This window comes from Strigops habroptila, chromosome 4 (assembly GCF_004027225.2).
Source record: "Strigops habroptila isolate Jane chromosome 4, bStrHab1.2.pri, whole genome shotgun sequence".
NCBI lineage: Eukaryota > Metazoa > Chordata > Aves > Psittaciformes > Psittacidae > Strigops > Strigops habroptila.
The window spans coordinates 7118401-7138993 of record NC_046358.1 but is presented as its reverse complement, the minus strand read 5'-3'; the positions used below and the strand labels follow the sequence as shown (position 1 = coordinate 7138993).

At 46.0% G+C, this 20593-nt stretch overlaps 1 protein-coding gene across 1 annotated transcript; it reads right to left on the bottom strand.

Annotated features, from left to right (window-relative positions):
- Positions 1-12388: 12388 nt before the first annotated feature.
- CHAC1 (ChaC glutathione specific gamma-glutamylcyclotransferase 1) lies at positions 12389-14764 on the bottom strand. The gene is made up of 3 exons (XM_030481616.1): positions 14468-14764; positions 14334-14369; positions 12389-14132 (listed from the first exon to the last, which is right to left on the bottom strand). The coding sequence occupies exons 1-3, from the start codon at positions 14726-14728 to the stop codon at positions 13701-13703; spliced, it is 729 nt and encodes a 242-aa protein (XP_030337476.1). The 5' UTR covers positions 14729-14764; the 3' UTR covers positions 12389-13700.
- Positions 14765-20593: the final 5829 nt, after the last annotated feature.

Genomic DNA, 20593 nt, shown 5'->3' with positions numbered 1-20593 from the left:
TCGGTGTCTTTGCATTTTTTATGCATGTAGCTGTGTGAATGAGAGGATTAGGGATGAGAGCACGGAGGGTGCGCATCTGGAAATGTGTGCTGCTCACTACAATGCTCTAGAGTGTCTACATTCTTGAAGTGTCATGTTTGTAACCTTTTAGTTACAACTGTACCCTTATCAAATGTTTGCATTCACCATTTGTCTCGTATTCTGGAGTAGGTGTGCAGCCCATCACAAGAAAACAGAAGCAAGTGTAAGATGTATAATTACACAGTACCTGAAATACGATGATTGAATTCAATACAGTTGATTGTTTTGGGACATCATTCTCTACAGTTCTTTTGTTTTCCCATTTTTTTTTTAGTGGGAGTTGAAATGACTTCTTTGTGTGCAGTCTTGATTTCAAGCTGCTAGACAGTTGCATCAATCTGTAATCCAAAGTGGAGAGAAAAAAAGAATTGGTAAGGTAAAAACATTGCAAAAATGTAGTTTGTACTGTTGCATGCTATACTTTTGGAAGATTAAATTATTGCTATTTTAAAAACTGATGATATAAAAATATATTTAAAGTCATATAATCTTCAAAAGAAATAACCAAATGGCATCACAAGTTGTGGCAAAAGTAGTGGTAGCCTGTCTGCTCGTGAAGCTTGTGTCAGGCTCAAAAGTTGAGGAAGATTTAATGCAGCATTGAAGTGGATGAACTACTAGATCCTGTTCAGTTTCTGTAAAAACAGATGCATTCTTTGTATTATGCGTCATAGAAGAACTGAGATTCTGTGATACTAATCAAGGAATTAGGAAGAATTCATGCAATGGCTGTTCTAATTTCTTGATCTGGAGAAGAAGCAGTGCTAGAAAGACAAAGACTGGGAATTTCTTTAAGGAAGTAGAGGTAGTTTTGTGGTCAACACCGGGAAATGCTGCTGTGGAAGTGAGTAAAATGGACATGGGCACTGAAGCTTTGTTCTTCGAAGTTTCACTCTGAGCAGCTTTTCACTACAACTGTATGTCATGCACTTGTCTTATGGAAGAGAAAGTCACTTTCCTTCAATACCTCAAGGTATTTGTAGTGGCAGAAAGAGAATATTGAATGAACTGAGTTTGTGTTTTAAGTTGGAATGGTGAACTAGATGTCAGTATGTTTGGAGGATGTTGGGCATGCCATGTATTCCTCTATTTGATTACAGCATTTTACTCGCCAGTTACTACAAAGCTGTTAAATACAGTTCAGTACTTAATACTACTGTCGAAGATGTTTAAAAGTGATAATTTTCTTAGGTCATCTGAGGAGTTGGGACTAAAAGGTGCTGTTGTGTCCCATGCTCATGCACATTTCTGTAGTTCAGCCTACAAGGGAGGTCTAGTTCAGAAGGGTCCCCAGAACACCCATTCTTCCTGCTGCCACACATGGTCATAAAGTCTTACCAAGCAGTGACAAAATTGAGTCTTAAAGACCAAAAACTGCAACTGCAGCGTTGCCGAAAGCAAGAATGATTGAAACCATTACCTCCTCTCAAAAAATACTGCAGGGTAGTTGGAGATGGGAGAACAGGATTTCCTTCTGACCTCTAATGCTGAATTTAACCCATAAGCATGTGGACAGGACATTCCAGCCAGACCACTGATAAAATGCAGCATTATGGAGCCCCAAGGCAGTTTGCCCTATGTGTTCTCTCTGCATGTGGTTCGTTGTCAGCACCCTAGAGAATGGCAAAACCAAGAAAAAAGCTTGGAGGGAAAAAGTCCCAAGTCTAATGATGCATCAAAGAAGTGAGAGAAAAACTTGCCTTTGCTCACCACAGTGAGCATTATAAAAGTATACATTATAAAAGTAGAGCACTCCACTATCCTCTCGACTCCTCTTCAAAATCATGTACATTAGACAAGAACTTGCATCACACTGTCCTCAGATTCCTCTGCTTGGCCGTACAGTCACTGTGCTGTCCCTTCCACACAAACTCTTACCACTTCTTACAAATGGTTTGGTTCCTTGGCTTCATGGTGTCTTCAGAATTCTTTGAACTACTGTTTTTAATTATTTTGTTATCAATTGGATTCCACCTAATCTAAATCAAGGGGAGATTAATTACCCTGCAAGCCATTTTCTCTATCATGGGTCAAGTGTGTTCTCCTCCTCATTTAGTCAGCCACTAGGTACTATTCCGTAAAGAGGTAAACCCGTTACTGCAGGAGGGTTTTCGGCTAGAGCTGTAAAAGTCTTAACTTCAGGATGCTAATACTGCACTGTCCAAATGTAGTGTTATCTCCATGCCTTCTCCCCTTTCTGTTGTGTGCTTTCCCCACCACTGTGTATCTGCTCTTTGCTGCCTCATGTTCTGTTTGTAGAAAGCCTTGTCTGCCTAGGGCTAGATCTTGCTTTATTCCCACATTCCTGAAGTATTTCCTTTAACAGCATTTCCCAGTGGGGGAGGCACACAAACTCAGTGGGAAAAGCTCGGTGCAGAAGGAATAGGCATCTGCGCTATGATTGTAGCTCAGGAACAGCCGCGGCTGGGAGGAGGAAGAGCACAAATTGGTAAGAGTCACTTGGGGGCAGGATGTGGATCAGTGTAATTTGGGAAATGCTGCACTGTGACCACTGCACTGCCAGTCCTGATCCGCTGATCAACGTGGAGCGAGCTGGCTTGCTTCTGCTCTCAGATACACTTACAGGCTCCTCAGCTTCTCCTTTCTGCCTCTGTCTTATTTGTTGACTATTCAGTCTGAAACACACCTTATAACTCTGAGGAACCCTTGCAGGAACATCCCTTCCTGCTCCAGAAGGGATGGTGATGGACTCCCTGCTGTCCTTTGGAAATTTCTGCTGGAATGGCTGGAAAAACAGTTTGTAACTCACTACCCAAAGGGATGCTGTTTGCATGTGAAGTATAACTGAGCATTTGCTCCTCTGCAAAGCCTGCAACAAACACCTTATGAAACAGGGACGTGCATGATAAGATGTGCTGGGTTTCCTCCAGCTTCACCCTGCTCTTAGATCCTGCCTCTTCCCTCAGGAAAGTGAAGTAACTCCAAACCTAATGGGTCTTCCAGGCATTTTGTATCAAATTCTATTTACATCATGTTCTTCTAGGGGCATATGAGGGACTTTGTTTGCATCCCAGGCATGAGGATGTGGTTCAGTACTCAGGTATGAAATGATGACTCCTTCCTTCCTCAGCTCATGAGCATCACTGATAGAATGAGGTAGGGGAGGAAAACATTGAAACCCTGCTTTCGTGCCTTCCAGAGTTTCCCTGTGGTCTCTTCCTTCTTTGACAGAATTGCTGGTTGCGTTAAAGCCACTGTACTTGACAGCAGTCGATGTGAGCTTCTAAGCATCCAGGGATTACTGTATCCCTTGTCATCTCTGTGACGTTTGTTGGCAAGCACCTGGGGTTTTCCTCCCTGCTCCTTGGACTCGCCCAACTCTTCTCAAGACCCAAGTGTTGTCTTCAGGGCTTTTGGTTGGTAGGAAAAATGTTTCTGATTAAAGGTGTTAATATTTAAACACGTGACACTCGTAGCCTTGCATCTCAGCGTTATGAGGACCATGAGTTAAGATAAAGCAAAGCATACATGTATTTTGTGTGCACTGTTACCATGAATAAACCTTCACCAGCTTGTTCAAAACCAACAAAAACTGGTACCTATTTGGAAATTTACTACGAGATTTCTGGAGAGTGACTTTTTACAAAGGCCATATAGTGACAGGACAAGGGGGAATGGCTTTAAACTGACAGAGGAGAGATTTAGATTAATATTGGGAAGAAATTCTTCCCCATCAGGGTGGTGAGGCGCTGGCACAGGGTGCCCAGAGAAGCTGTGGCTGCCCTATCCCTGGCAGTGTTCAAGGCCAGGTTGGACAGAAGGGGCTTGGAGCAACCTGCTCTAGTGGAAGGTGCCCCTGCCCTTGGCAGGGGGTTGGAGCTGGATGAGCTTTAGGGTCCCTTCCAACCCAAACCATTCTGTGATGCCAGTTTGGACAGTCACACAACCACTGCAATGATGGTCCTGAGTAACTCCCCTCCAAGGTAGGCTCAATGCAGAAAAAGAGCACTGGCATCAATTGGGAACATCTATTCTTTAATTCATGTAATTCCTTAATTCAAGTAACTTTTCTCCATAGACAAGCCCAAACTTCTATCAAAGTCACTCTAAAACCCATCTAACTTCCTCACAGAAGCGTCTTCCAAGCAGTTGCCTTTGGTAATCCTTGTCCTCCCCGCAGTCAGTCCTAAACAGCAGTGCCAAGAGTCCTTGTCTGTATTTCCTACCTGTAGAAAGTTGCTGGGTTTTGTTTTAAGAATGGCAGAGCCAGCAAATTTCACACGTAGTTGGCTCAATGTTGCTTTTCATTATGTTTTTAAGCTCCATTAATCCTTTGGCACGTGACTGCAATTGGGTACGTGCTGCTCAGCGGAGCGTGCTGCGGCCCCGTAAATGCAGTGGCACGTGGCCCAACACACCTCTGAATGATGCTTCATTGCCTGTGACAAAGCTCCGGGGTTTTCCTTTGCAAGGAGAAGGATGTTCGGGGTGCGTGAACCTCAAGAGAAGCTTGAAAAGATTAAAAAATACCCTTTTTTTTCTTTCTCTTGGTCACTCCATGCATCTGGCAGGGGCTGGTGTGAGGGGTTTGTTTCTTCTTGTTCCTCCTGCTCTTTCCATAGAGCTCACATAGAACCCTAGAATGGTTTAGTTTGGAAGGGACCTTAAAGCACATCCAGTTCCAACCCGCTGCCACAGGCAGGGACACCTTCCACTAGAGCAGGTTGCTCCAAGCCCCTGTGTCCAACCTGGCCTTGAACACTGCCAGGGATGGGGCAGCCACAGCTTCTCTGGGCAACCTTCATGAGGCACATGAATACCCCTTCTACAGTAAGGAAGGGATGTGCTGCTCTCTAAAAGCCTCCCTTTCCACCTTCTGATGCCTGCTCCTCTCATCTTCATTCCCTAACTGCAAGACCAGACATTTTAATATTGTCTGTCAATCTAGAATCACAGAACATGAACACTTTTGTGGACAACTGCTGCATTCCTACAGACCTCTCTTTTCTTGACATATAATCCAGTTTTTTCTTTGATTTAATCATATTTACAGCCATAGCACTATGGTTATTTCTTTGAAATGGATCTTGAAACAGCTCTAAAGATGCATAATGGCACATTTTCAGCTCTGGATATGAAGTCCTCCTGAAGCAGTAATTCAGCTTCATGTTGCCTGTCCAGCTGACCGCAGTCTCTCATCGTTCTCTGTCATGTTCAGAGTTTGGAAGAAGTTACCACATCTGATTTGTTGTCGTAATTTCACCATGGTACATATTTAATCTGGTAAGCACAAAAAAATAGTTGCTGCCTAGTTTTTAGTAATTTGCCACTCGGCTCAATTCCTATGGACAAGCTGAAAACTGAATGCCATCATGGTGCTGAATGTGTAATGCACAAGTCGGTTTTTAAACACAGTATTGATTTGGGACTGGGAGTGGTGATGATTTCTCTTACGGCTACTATATATAACCCCAAGTGGTTTATCTGCTTTTGAAACACACTATCATGAGCCTTGCAGGAGGCGGCTTGCTCCCCTGTCTCTGATAAGTTGCTATTAATATATGCAATCAGAGGTATATATTGTATAATTCATGTCACTCAGCTACACTGAGGTTTGCTGTCCTTAGCTATGAATCCTTGCGTCTGTCTGGAATCAACTAACTACATGTTGAGAGTGAGAGATGGTTTGGTAGGATAGTTCCAGACAGATTAGAGAAGCCCAGCTCTTCCCTGCAGCGATATAATTGATAGCAAATGAGACAAGTAATGTTGTTTACACACTTTAATTTAAAACAGATCTCGTGTCTGAGATGTTACAGGAATAAACACGTGAGAAGTGTGGGACTGCCAGCAGCTGTGAGCCTCAGCCTTGAACAGGGACTGCCACGGATTTGAGTGATGTGCATAAACCAAAACCACCTCAAGCTATATAAAATGTTTTTCTGCTGAGCTTAATTTTTAGTTGGCAAATAAACATTATGCAAGCTGAGGTATGTGAAGGTTTAAGACTACTAAACAAACTGCTAAACTGGCAACCACACATCCTCGTTGGGCAATGGCACATGTAAGGGTTGGCAGAACGAGCATTTCAGAGGACTCTTGCATGTTTGCACTGGGATCTAGTGCTGATTGCACTAGATAATGAGCACACATTATCTTTTTTCCCATGTGGTCTCTGAATACCTGATGTACAGTTCTGAGTGCTCTGAAAAACAACATCCCTCCATGTTCATGTTGTGCATTCAAACTCACTGTATGCTTTTGAAGTTATGCTCTTGATGTCACAGTCCCCCTTCTGCACAATGGAAATGATACCTCATCATGTGAAGAGGAATTAATATTTGCAAAGGTTCTGCAGTGATTTGCAGAGGTTGCTGTGGTGGTTTGCTGGAGAAAAGTCAAAATGGGGAATGGTTCCCCTGCATTTGGAGCAAGGTGTGCATAAATGACTACAGGACCAAAAGGAATTGAAGTGCTGCTCATTTTTAGCATCCTCCCATCAAGCGAAATGAGGCAGGAATCCTTGGGGAAAAAAAAGTGGATATTTATTCTGAATGAGGCTAGTCCCACAATTACTTTTTATCCTCAGTCCTGAACTCATTGCCCTCAAATTATAGGATGCATTTCCAGGAATAGATTAAATATGTATGTAGCTTAGAGACACAAGTGCTACCAGAATTGACTGCGCTGTGCAGCAACAGGAGACACAGTTTCATGTGGCTCCTGCCCTACAGGTCCAGATGCAATTGAATCTCTTAATAGTCGCTGTCAAAGGGAAGATAAAAAGCAGCATCTATCAATCACAGCCATGGGGAGCTGAGCATTCCTGCTCTTTTCCCTCTCTAAAAATGGGATTGTGTGTTTGGGGAGAGGAGCATCTTGGAGAAAAACATACTTCTATAAAGCAGACAAAAAGGAAGAATTATAATCTAAATGTGGCAGAATGAAAGTATAACCTAAAATGAATGTATGTATAACCTAAAATGAATGTATGTGTAACCTAAAATGAATGTATGTACAATCTAAACCCCTTCTAGCTATTTGAAATGTACGTTTGGCTCAGTTTTACTGGAAGGAATGGATACTTCGCTGGAAAACAAAAATAAGGGAGAGATTTCAGACGGTGACATCCCGAGGACAAAGCTGCTGATCCCACTTGTCTGTAACGGTATCTCCCACCCCTCCACACCTCCAGCTGACCAGCAGCATGTCCCTCACGGTCCTGGCAGATCACTTGCAGCACTGACACTTGTGACACGTGAACGTGCACACAACAGCACTGCGCTGGCACGGGGTGCCCATGGGGTGAGCAGAGGTAACACCAACACATCCACGGGCAGCGCCTGCCTCTCCTCACCATCCTGCTCCCTCCCTCCCGTGGCATCACGTGCTCCGTCGGTGCTGACTTAGGGTTTGGGAAGGCTGGCGTGCAGTCTAGACAAGCAGGGGATAAAAAGCTGCGGGTTTAGTTTGTTTTCTAAACGTTTTCAAATGTCACATATGTTTTGTGTAGACAGAGTTTAATACCAGCAAGCTGGCTGTGGCTGCCCCCCGAGGCAGTTTGTTTGTAGGACGAGGTTATAATTGCTGTAAGTGGGTTGCATGCGAGTCTGTGTCATGACTTCAATACTGCCTGTGCTGTTGGTGTCGCTTGGTCCATAGCTCCAGCTCAGGGCAAAGCTGAGGCCATGAACTAGTGAAACCCAGTGCTCATGTTAGCCTGGACTGTTCCCTCCCTCCCTTCCCCTGGGGATGAGGGTACGTGGGGCAGGTGCAGGGCTGTGCCAATGAGCATGTCATGTCGTGTATGTGCATGTGCTAGGTGTGTAGATATCTGCAGCTGGAAGCATGACCAATGGATTTGTGCATGGAGTGGTGTGCCTGTTGGGCTGGAGGACACCTGTGGCTGCTCTGCACAACACAGTTGAGCTGCATGTACCTGCCACGTGCTTCATCAGCCCAGATGTGCATCCATCATGTTCATGCTCTGAAGCACAGGCTTGCTAACCAACAAGGCTGAATGAAACATCCCCTCATCAGTCGTCATCCTCTGACTTGTCTTCCCGTGGGTAAGTGCTTACAGGTTTGCAGGTGCTGCAATAGCTGATACCTGCTTGTGGACAAAGCATCGCTCTAAGGCTCGCTCCGTGATGTCAACTGGTAGAGCTTGAGCAGTTTTAAGGTTGAAAACTTCCCCTTTCCTTTGGTGATAGGAGTTTTAAGTGCCAGTAGCTATCAGCTGTCTCTTCAGTTGTCAGGCTCAAGCCACACTGATCCGTGGTGCTTTTAATTGAAGCTCCATGGAAATGAGTCCTGTTAAAAACAGTGAGGTGAAGGAGGCAAAAAGCAGCATAAACAGGAGGACATAAGAGAGAAGTCTTTGTTCTTGTGTCCCCAGAGCAGCCCAGCGTGGTCTGGGAACAGTGTGGTGTCCCCAGCTAGGAAAACAGCACCTCTGTGTCTTTGAACTTCCCTGACCTTTTACGTTATTTCAGTCTCATTCTCTGGAGTTCAAGGTACTGGCTGTGCTTCAGAAATTCACAAACATAAACACTCATCAGTGTGGCTGGCACTGCGATGAGACGAAAAGGGATAAAACACATCCAAGAGCCAAACAAAAAGTGTACAGGGTTTGTAAACACGGAGTGTAGAGCTTCCCCAGTGCTGCCCAGAATGCCCGCTTCCTTCCGCCCTCCCTTCCCCCCTTTCAAAGCCACGCAGGGCTTCTCTCATAACTTTAATATAGCACATAAATTAGGGAGGGTTTCGGTTAAGCCAAGGCGAGTAGTTAGTAGGAAATTCCAAAGTCCGCTGAGCAGCTGCTGGATTTGCTGCAAGTGAGTTTTCCACAGCCTGACTGTAAATCCCTTCCTGTTCCTCCCATGCAGGGACCGTGCCGTGCTGAGCTAGGCTGCATGCTGCTGATACATCACTTGTGTGCTGGGACTGCACTTCTTTATGTTGCATCTGTCCTTGACTTCTGAAAAACCTCTTTGGATTTGGTGCTACTGCCTAGATTGACTCCTGGGTTTTGGGACACGTTGGCAGCACTACCATCCTGGCACTCAATGTGGAACATGTTATATGGAGAAGCGTCCAACTGCACAGGTGACCATGTCTGCATGTTTTGTTCCGGATATGTTCTGCAAAGTCAGCTTTACTTGTCCTGGTGCAACTGAACACCCAGTAGACCTTCTTTTCCCTCCTTTGCCATCCAACCTTTCCTGGCAGCAGGAGCAGAACAAGCTGTTTCTGACCCAGATGTTATTTCTGGACACATCAACACTATGTACAGTGTGCACCAAGTGCTGCCCAGCCTGTACTGCTGAGGGGAGCATGTGCCAGAGCACAGCCTTTACAGGCTCCCAGCAGAAGAGCACCGGCCGGTCAGCCCGTGCCTTGCTGCAGAAGCTGCCCAGGAGCAGCAATGAGCATTCTTTGGGGGTTTTATCCTTTGCTTTTTCTCTGCCTGTGAAACATCTGTAAGTAACTAAACCCACGTTTCAGCCTGTCCCTTGAGTGGCAAGCAGACACGTATGGAGTAACACACATGTGCTGCGTACAACCAGCTGCAGCTCCTGCAATGGCTGCTAAATGCAGCTTGTGACTTGCAAGCCTCTCCCCATGGCACATGGTGGACCCTCAGGGACCCTCTCGAGACTGTGTATGTGCATGAGATGCCATGCCTCTCCCCTTTGGCTCCTCCTGGGACTGAGATCCCATGCTGGCTCCTCAATAGCCTTCGAACTCTGTGCAGGTCCCTCTTTCTGGATGCTCAAACATACGCGCTTCTCCAGTAGACTCAACAAAGCTGTTGGCTGCTCTTGCACCCTGCTGAGGAATGCTGGTCTGTTCCCTGTCCCTCTCCTAGGCCACCGTCCTCTCTTACCACCTCCCTCCCTCACCAAGCTGCATGCCTGTATTGCCATCAGCCACAACTGTAAGTTTGGTCTCACTATTTTCTGACCCAGCATCTCATCTAGAGAAGTGTACCATGCACAGGTAAGTCCACACTTGGGTGATGCTGTATTTAAACTACATTTTTACTAAAGCTGGAATCTTCTTGATTGAGATTTACCTGTGTGAAGTCTCCTCATTTCTCAACACTTCACCTTGAAACTGAGGTGACACTGTAGCACCTCAGAACCAGATACTTCTGTCTTCTCTGCATGCTTTTAACATTGCTGAGTTTCTTTATCCTTTCTTCTGCCCTCTTAAGGACTGTGTGCCCTCAGGAGCACTTTATACATGGGGAGGCCAGGGCTGGATTAACTGTTGTCATCTACTTTATTTAGCTGACTCGGACACTGCAAAGCAGCTGGGTAGGTCCTGTCCTAATGTACTCAAGGAAATGGTGACTCAGGCCCGTGTTCCAGGGCTGCGCAGGAACTGCTGGGCAGGAAAATTGAACAGGCTGAAGAAGGGACTGAAATCATATGAATTGTGCTGCGTTTAGACCTGGGAAGTATGTGATTGATAGTGCTTGTAAACATGTTTCTATTGCAACCGGTTTCTAACGTGAGGTGACAGGATAGGCACAAGCTTGTCATAGGGATGTCAGAGAAAACTGTACATGCAAAGGGAAGCCACTAGATAGGGATGCACCTCCAGAAATGTCTGGCAGCATACTGCAAAGGAGGGCCATTGTCTCACCCTGTGACAAGGTGGGTGCTCATTCCCAAGCCAACTACCAGGCCAGTGGCGTGAGGCGCCACAAACCCATAGCCAGCTGCCCTGGTCTAAGTCATGCCATGGGGAGAGGCAGCCTGTAGTGAAACGTGTATGGGGTAGGACACTGTCCTTGTGCGTCATCACTGGTCTGGCACTCCCAAGTGCCACGGTTGTGTGACTGCCTCCAAGCAGCAATTATCTTCTTCACATTTGGTTCATCAGAGGCAAGCCACTGTGGTCCCCACCTTTGAGTAGCAGCACAAACATAAGCTGGGCATATAGCAAGTGTTGCAGGGTGTCATCTCTCTTCACTCACATGGCCAAAGTTCAGACCTGAGCTCTTAACCTTTCAAGTTCAGCAACTGATCAAAACATGACCAGTTCTGAGACTCACAGGACACAGTAAAAGTCTCAGGAGAAAGAAGTCACATGTTGTCTCATTGTCTTAGTGACTTGAAGGTGCAGTGACAGGACAAAAAGAAAATGGGATCCTTTTTGAAAGTCCACTGCAAAGAATTCACTCGGAAGATAATGGTAGTTCAGTGGTGTTATCTGTGCTTAAAACACTTAGTTTTTCAATGGAAGAAGAAACAGCAGCTGGAGGAACATTCACGTGCTGACAGGTTGTTCACAAGCACTCACTGATTGTCTTTTACCAGCGGCGTGAAAGATCATGGGGCCAACACAAGCTAAACAGGATGAATGAAGTAAGGGGATCTCCATGCAAGTTCCTGAGTGCACATCTGCCATTAATTCCTGTCAGTGGTGTCTTTGTGCCTTTGAACATTTGAAAGGTGTGAAAATGTTTGGATTAGCTGGAGATGTTTTGGTACCTGACTCCTGTCTTGTAAGGGAGTGTTTCCCTGAGGTAAGTTGGTTCTTTAACCCTTTGCTTTTTCAGCTGGGCGATACAGCCCCCATGGAAAGATGCAGCTGCTCAGTTGAAGCAAGAGCTCCACAGAACAGGGAAAGTGTAGTTTCTCCGGTCTATTACCCCTGAAACATGCACTGCCTTCAATTAGTGGTAAGTTCAGTTGTTTCTATTCAATTTCTCCCCATCACTCAAGTCCTGAGGCAGGTAGTACTGGCAGGTGCAGTGATCTGCTAGTGCTAAGGCACTAGCACAGGTAATCACAGCAGAGGAATCACAAGGGCAGCTGCACATTGGCCCTGTGCACAAGGCAGAAGAGAAATAACTGTCTCCCTTGCTGCAGATCTGGCTGTGGCAGCAGTTTCTTGTCCTTCCACTATTACCTCTTGGAAACAGCAATGCCAAGTTACACTTGGAACAAAAATTATTTGTCCTGCCAAGGCAGAATTAAATTTCTGTGCCTGCCCTGTACAGTCAGGAGCGCTGGCTTGCATCTGTCATCAGCATTAGCACTGCAGAATCAACACAAGCTGGAAAACAGGAAGGGAAAGTCACTGAATCTGCTTTTCTCAAAGGGGAAGTCAATGGGTGTCCTCCAGTAGATCCAGCACAGGCCAGCTGCTCAGCAGCAAGGTGTTGGGTTTCGTTTAAAACAAGAAACAACCAAAGAAACCCCATATCATGGGAACTATAGCAGCATTACCTGCTAAGGTTTGGGTTTATGGTTTTTGGTTTTGTTTTTTTTAAGTTCAAGCTGATCCTTTTTTAATTAAATCAGTAATGAAAAAAAGACCAACACCGAAGTACAGAAGACTAACTTTGTCAGTTTGTTTTATTACTGGGCACAGCACAGTACCACTTCATATACATACAAGCCACAGTAATACAAATAGTCCCTATCCTTCTGTATAATTAAAAAACCCACATGGTATTTGAGAGGAGTCAAGTGTCCCAGGGGTCAGCTCCCAAGAGCTCTTTTGCTGCAGTAGCAAGTTTTCTTACAAAATACTATGGGTTTCATGCTGTTATGATGTGAAGCTGAAAGACTGAGCTTGCAGCAGCGCCTCTGCTTAACACACTAAAGGCAGGCTTGTCAAAGGTTTGCAAGTATGCTCAGTCATGGTCCTCTGCAGTCAGATAAAAGCATATCCTGGTGTGGAAACAGAACCCTCAAACGCTTCTATAGAAACCCACGTTACCCTGAAGCACCAGAGGTTCATCCAGTACAGGGCTAGTTAAAAATGCTGCTGCATTTCCTGCAGGCAGCACAGACTTCTCACACAGGCAGGACTGTTTCTTACAGTCAGCGAAGTCTGTAGCAGCACAAGGTCAGTGAAGCTTGGAGAAAAGCTTCTGTCATTAAAGCAGGCTTAGCTCCTCAGGAAACTGATTTAAAACTAGAAGGCACAAATGCAAGGTTGAGTGTGGGCTGCACACCACTGTGGCATGTAAGCAGCTGAGACACCCCTCCTAGGGGGAAATACAACACATAATAAATACAACATGACATTTTAGAAAATAAGTGCATTACTGTGATCCTTCACAACGTAAAGAAATAGGATCCACAAGAGCCTACAGAGGCTGGTTCATTTAATATTGCACGAAAGTCCTGAAATTTAGTGTCAGGTCATTGTACTGGAGGAGGGACATGGCAGGGGGGAAAGATAACAGGTCTTATTTGGCAGAACCTGCCCAAGCCTCCACCAGTACACAAACAGCTTTTTGCCAATCTGAGGTAGAATTACATGTATACTGCTCAAAACCCAGTCAAGTCCTGCTCAACTAGTCTTCAAATTAAAAAAGAAAGAAGTAGACAGAATAGAGGAGCCTCTTTCTTCTCTGAATGCTTCAGGTTTGTCCCTGGAAGCAAGTCTCACAGAGCAAAATTCCAGCAAAGATCCCAGCTCCCCAGCTGGAAAGCAATGATAGCTATTGTGGAGTGTAACAAATAGTAGTAACTGCAAGTCCTAAAGCAAGCATGTTTTACACTACTTCCTTCCTCCCCTACTACTTGCTAATGCTCGCTTTATTCAGGATGTTTTCTCCGTTAAGACTGTCCCCATTGCTTTCTCCCTTATGTCCCTTCTACTGGGACCCTGCAAAAGATTTTCCTATTTCAACCCTTAGACTTCTGAGGGTTGCTTGCAGTTTCTTCTAGAGACTCTTCTGTGAAGCACAGGCATGGAAGGATGGAAATAAGCGCCTCCTCGATGGAGAAGAGATGTTTGTCTTCTGCTTGAGGACAGAAGAAGCGCATAAAGTCTGCCAGTCTCAGCAAGTACTCAATATTGTGACCAGCACAGCCACTTGAGACAATGATTTGAGCTGCAATGTCTTCTTCAGATGCTGGGCCGAGGTAAGAAGGGTTCTGGGGTGTTGCAATGTAAACAAGAGCCTGGATGGGTTCCTCTGCATCCTTCTCCTGAGGGTGGAACTTCACCAGCTTGGTGTCGTAGCCTCCCAGGACAGCTTCTCTCATGTTGAGATACTGGAGCGATGCAGGGATCTGTTCCCCACGGACTTCATAGGCTACACCCCATGTGCATGCCTAAGAAGAGAAAGGTGGTTACGGGATGCTGTAGCTGCAGTAGGCGCATCTGCTAACATTTCAATGCAAGCCTGCCCTGCTTTGGGATCTCTGCACAACTGATATGAGGGCAGAGGAGGACAACACCCCCCGACCCCACCCCGAGAGGGCTGAAGCTACCGGCAACCGATGGGAACCACCACCCAGGCCCGCGGTACTCACCCCGCAGTCCTCCAGCAGCGTCACCACCCGCCCGGGCTGCGAAGGAGAGCAAAGGCAGAGCCGTTAGAAGCCGAGCCCGCACCAACGACCGCCCAACGCATCCTCCTCCCCTCCAGAGGCGCCCCTGCCCTTACCATCTTCTCGCTGCCGCGGTGGAAGGTGTCTCCCTGCCAGAAGCGGCGGCTGTAGCCGCGGATGAAGCCCACCTTGCGCGACGTGAACTCGAAGCCCGGCCTCCACACCAGCGAGCCGTACCCGAAGATCCACACCGGCGCCGAGCCGCACTTCAGCTCCGCGTCCTCCACCTCCCCCTTGGGCTCAGGGGTGAGGCGAGGAGCCGGCGGGGGCTCGGCCAGGCTGGGGCACTCCTCGGGGTACTGCAGGTCTCGCTTCATGGCGACGTTTGGCGCTGGGACACCGAGGGATGCGGCGCTTTAAAGGCCGCCGGGCCGCCCGCCCCGCCCCGCCCGGGTGATGCAACGAGGGCGGGATGTTTCGCCGTGCGTGGGGCAAAGCGGGGCGCGGGTTGCGTCAGGCGGGGCGGTGGGAGGCGACCCCCGGCCAGGGTCGGGGTGAAGCGGCTGGGGCAAGGTGAGGGTGGGAGCCGGGGCTCGGTGGGAGCTGAAGGGCTTGTTCTATCAGCGGGAGCGCGGCGGCGCCTGCGGGATTCCCGCCTGGGGATCCCAAGGCAGGATCCGTGTCAGAACCGCTGTCAGACCCTGCGCGCTTGTCGCGGTGACCAGTGCCTGGGGTGGATGGAGGAGGGTACATCATGCCCGAAAGGGAGAAACTGAGGTGGAATGAGCCCTCAGCAGCCTGCTCCACACTCCCTTGGCTTCATCCAGCTGCTGCTGCGCTGGAAAAACAAGCAGTTAATATTAAACTGTGGTGGGAAGCAACAGCTCCTTACGTCAAGAGGGCTGAGGTGTAAGGCATATAAGTGAAACAAAGCAATAAAATCCACACAAATGCAAGGAAATGGTGTGGAGTCTGAGCAGTTGAGTGCATTTTGCCTTGTACTACATGCAGGCTGGAGTGTGGGTTTGTAGTACATGATACGTGTTATGTGGATGGGTCCAAGAGCTGCCTGTGTGTCAGAGGGAGACCTGGCTGTACATCAGCTTTAAGCAGGTTGTGATGGCTGAAGAATCCAAAGACAGGGGCTCAGATTACAGACGTGTTCATTTTGGTAGCAGGAGAGAAAAGGGGGAGAAGAACGAGAAGCAAAACCACTGAGGTATTGTTGTAGAAGTATTTCTCATTATTGTTCTTGTCCTCTGCTTCTAATCGCTCCAGGCAGTCTATTTAGACTCTTTCCTTTAGTTTCCTGTTGGGTCCCATCCAACCAGCACCCACCTTTCCCTTCCACTTAACAGGGAGTTGCAGCTACCACACACACAGCCCATGGTGGGTGCTCTGTGTACCTTGGCACACAGACCACGGGTGACATCAACACTCGGCATGCCTCTCTCACTTGTCTGCCATGCCTTACACAGCCTGCCCTTCACTCCTGACTCTCTAACTTGCCGCTTTGGATGTCCCTTCATGAGGCCAGCCTTAACACAGCACAAAGCTCCTGAATTTTCCTCTCCACTTGCGCTTTTCCCTGTCACCTTCTCTGTCTTACTCAGGCTCAAAGGAATGGGGTCAGTGCTGCGTCCCCCAGCCCTTCACACCGCACACCCGTGCTGTTACAGGCTTGCAGCCTCTTACTGATTCCTCATCAATCCCTTGCCATAGGCAGAATGTGAATCCATCCCCTGTTTGTATAGCTGCCGTCACAGACAAGAAAGTACTCTAGAGAGTGATCTTCTTAGTAGCTGTCTGTATCAAAGCTCTGCTTGGCAAAGCAAGAATTAATCTCTAGTCTTATATTTCCAGTTTTGTGGATCCTGGCTCTTAAGGTGCAAGACTCCTGCCTTAGCCATGTTGTTTGTCAATGTTAAAATAATGTGGCCTTTCAATCAAATTAAACCAGTATAATCTGAGTATTAAACCAGTTCTCTGTGTCCCGTTGCAGCAAGTGTATATATTTCATATTTAGGGTTCTCCCCCCCCCCCGCTAAAATCAAGGAAATTTGAGCAAACCCCCAATATGCAGTCAATAAAAGCATTAAAACATTTGGCTGTAGCTGCATCATCCTTATCACGCAAGGGCACAAACAGTGACAGACAAATCAGTGTCTAAAAGATAAGTTGAAGAAGCTCCTGCTGGGTTCTGGTCTTCGTGATACAATGAAAAAAATCTAGCCTCTTTCTTCAGCTTTCCTCAGGCTGTGAATTTTCTCCATCTGAGAAACATGCTGGATTATGCATGTCTCCCAAATGAAGCACTAGATATCTGTTAGTAAAAGCTAAAGAAAATTCAATCAAGAAATGAAAAATACGCTACTGAGAAGTGACTGAATACTTGCTGAAGGGGGAGAAAAATTACTCCTTCCCATTGTAGAGCTGCCTTAATCGTACACGTGTCTTTGCCAAAAGGCTCTGCTACATAGCTTGGCCAGATTCACAACACGGAACCAATGCATAAAGCAAAAGCCTTAGGGGACCAGCTTCAGATCCTACACCAGTTAAACACTACAGATCTCTGCTCCCTTCAGTGCTGTTACACCCACATCAATTACATATGGGGTTAGAAACTCCTTTTGAAGCCAAGTCCCTGATTTTCTTGTGTAAAGACATTGGGATATTGCTCCATCATTAGGAGCACAGCCTATGGGAAGACTGTTACTGCAGTTGTAGCATATACAGCAAGAGGTTAAGAATCTTTTTGGTTTCAAGCTTTCATTACTCCATTTCTTGTTGCTGACTGTACTGTCATTGTACTTTGGTTAAATAAACCAAGGGCAAGAGGATCACCAGGGTGAAGGGCTGAGCAGGAGAGGTGAACGCAGATGGTATAGATGCAGCTATGCAAGTGAAGCAGGTAGATACTAAGGAGAGGATTTAGTGTCTGTCAGCGTTGTTGGAGCTTGCATTCATAAGACACGAACAGCCTGCCAAACTGAACCACAGGAATGCTCAACCAGGTGTGAAGGAGGATGTGGAGCAGCAATGGAGTTAACTGTTAAGGAACAGGATGTAGATTCAGGAGTGCAACAGAAGGAGATGGAAAAAAACATAGGACTTCAACAGCTCAAAAGTGACTAAGGGGAAAAGACTGGAAGATAATGGTCATACTATGTTAATTGTAATTTTAAACAAGTTTGGCCTGGAAACCTTTAGGAAGGACAAAAGGCAAACATAGCTTTATTTGTTATGTCCTGCAACTACTTTTTCCAGGTTTCAGGAGAAGGAGGAGCTAGTTTCTCTTTAGCAGTATGTGCTCTGCTTCCCCAGAGTGAGCATTCCCATGTTCGTGCAGGGTGACTAACCGTGCCAGAGCTGCCTGTTTTTCAGGATAGTGGTGAATCACCCCAGAGCCAGAGGAACCAACAACAGGGTTGGCATGACACGTAACAGTGAACTGAAACTGTCATTAGCTGCATGCTGTGTTTCAGGCTCTTATTTGCTTCAATAAGCTGAGGGCACACGCTGGCTTCTGTCAGAAGTTGTTCTATTCAGAAAATACTGACTGGGACACAGTTAATTTCCAGGTACCACCACATCTTCCTCCAACAGCTTGACCTTGCTTTCTTCTCTTTGTAGTGAGCAGACAGGAGAATCTGAAAAATAAATCTGCCCCTTTTCCCTGAGGCTTCAGCAAAGATTACAGCTACTACAACTGGAAGTGAGGTTCAAACAATGCCACAGGCATTTTAAAGCAATGTAACTCAGTACTATTCCTCTGATATTCATGATGCCATGTCCATGTGCATCACTGAGGGTCTTTCTTCTGTTTGTTTAATCCAATTCTTACAGCATGTGCAAATCTCCTCCAGATGTAAACACTTACCATATAAATATGCAATCGTCCTTGTTTCAAACATGGAAACACAGAAGTGGCACTGCCAAAGCTTCCATATTAAAGCATGGGGATCAGGAACCTCGTATGGAATGGTAGTCAGGCGTGTATTTGGATTCATATGCTACATCCAGAGGGAATGCACTTCTCATCGTTAAATGCTTTAACTCATGGGGTGAAATACAGTTTCAAGCAAAGAGAAGAAAAAATCGCAAAGGATGGACCAGTACTTTAAAGAGAACAACCCTCAGCTCTAGTGGATATGGTACTGTAAGGACACCAGACTGAAAAACAAAAAGTCTGCATATCTAAGACAACAAGGAAACTGGCATACAAAGCACCATTCAGGTGGAAACCAAACAAGGCAGGGAAACCAGTCTCCACATTTAGGTGGCCTGCATGTCAACACTAATAATAGGATTAATAGTTTGGGGGGATTCTTCTGCAGGACAGAACTTAAGCTGATGCTGACCCACTCCATGTTCAGTCTCTTCAGCTGTGACATGGCTGCTACAGCTCTGACTGTTGTTGGCTGTTGGTAGTTTTTGCAGCATGGCCAATTCAGATCTCAAAGACTACTTTATGCCCTTCGGTGGGAATGGCACTTGACTGAGCCACAACAAACTTGATTTGTATTTGAATTAGTTACATGAGGGGGTGGAAAAATAAAAATCTATAGATCAAAAGAGCATTTTAACATGCCATCAATCCCCTGTGGCCTGGAAGTTGATCGAGAAGTCCTCTGAAGAAAACCCAGCATTATCATTTTGGCTTTTGAGTCTTGTACGCCAAAGTGATCTGCTGCACTATGCTTTTTGCCAACTTCCCCTCCTGTTCTCACTTTGAGCTGGTGGGCAGTTTTGACCCTGCTGGCAGGAGCTGGCCTTGGTTGCCCTATCCCTTTGTCATGTTCCATGTTGCTGACTGATACTGAGGTACCCCAGATTGGTCCATGAAAATATTCTCCATAAAGAATCAGAACTCCAGTTTCAGACTGGATTTGATCTTGGTTAAAGGCAGACATAGTGAGCAGAGATTGAGGAGACAGTGTGGAAGGCTGTAGCAGGAACTTAGGGAATTTTGTCTTTTCTTCCTTTAGGGTAGGAAAGAAACTCAAACACTTCTACTAGCACAACTTGAGGGATGAGAAGATTGGATACTGAATGTAGAAGCTGAGTACAGACCTGCTGGAAACCCCTTTTCCTTGAGCCCATAGCATCCCAAGCCTAAGAGCTCATCTGAGTGCCAGGCTGTGAGCTGCGAACTAGATAGATAGGCTCATCCTTCTGTGCAGCATACCTCCCTGCTCTTTGCTCCACATGGCCTTACTCTGTGCCCAGACACCTAGAAGGGCAGTTTGAGGAGTCATGTGGATGTCCATGCTGGCACCTTTAAAGTGAGACACAGACAGAGGACACATGGGCTCACATGCCTTGGGCTGGTAACATCAGCCTTGCCTGTAAACGTCAACACCTTATCATGGCTGATTTAGGTTTGTCATTTAGTTTCACTTCAGGAGGTGATTTAGTTTCACCTCCAGTATAAAGAGAAGGAAAATGGGTTTATAGCTAAAATCTTAACAAAGCTAACTTGAGAAAAATCCGAAGGATCTGGTTGATACAAGCAGATATAGACTGAAAAATCCAAAGACAGAAATCTGGAAGACCCTCAGGATTTTAAGTCAAAGGTAGAAAGCAATCTATGATTTGCATCCTAAGCAGGGAAGGAGAAGTGTTTAGGGAAGTAGCCAGCTCATTTCAAAAAGTGTTTAAGAAATAATAGGGAGCTCACACAGGATGGAAAAGGAATAATGCGACAGAGAAGCCTCTGTTTTGACACTTTGCTATGGAATGAAGCAAGAGCTGCAGAAGTTAAGGGTAATTTACACATCGCAAAGAGTTAAGACTGCAAGCTTTCTAATCAAATAAAAAGAGGATCAAGAAAGAAGTGAGATAACAGGCAGCAATATGACTGTCAAGACTAAAGATAAATGCAAAGCAATAAAAGACAGGATGGTGATTGTTGTGAGGCTTTTAAAAAAATTACCACATTTGAAGCAAAAGCACAGTTCTAAGAACTCCTGCTGCTTGTGTCAAAGGAGGTGAAAGAACAGACACAAACCAAGACTTTATTAGCAAGGAATGTAAACATCTAAGTGGGGCAGGTACCACATGACTGGAAAATAGCAAGCTGTATTTGACACATGAAAAATAAAATGCAATGTAGCAAACTGAAGACCTGTTAGCCTGACCTCAATAACACATAAATCTTTCTATTAGGTGCTTTGACAGAAAGAATAACTCAGGATGCAAGTGTAGTTGAAACATACAGTGGGCTTAGCAAAACTGCAGAC

Excerpts from the sequence above, each read along its gene's own strand:
- CHAC1 (XM_030481616.1), bottom strand. The coding sequence starts at position 14,728 with ATGAAGCGAGACCTGCAGTACCCCGAGGAGTGCCCCAGCCTGGCCGAG. Across the intron at positions 14,370-14,467 it reads ACCGCGGCAGCGAGAAGATG|CCCGGGCGGGTGGTGACGCT; the intron begins GTAAGGGCAGGG and ends TCTCCTTCGCAG. Across the intron at positions 14,133-14,333 it reads CGCTGCTGGAGGACTGCGGG|GCATGCACATGGGGTGTAGC; the intron begins GTGAGTACCGCG and ends TTCTCTTCTTAG.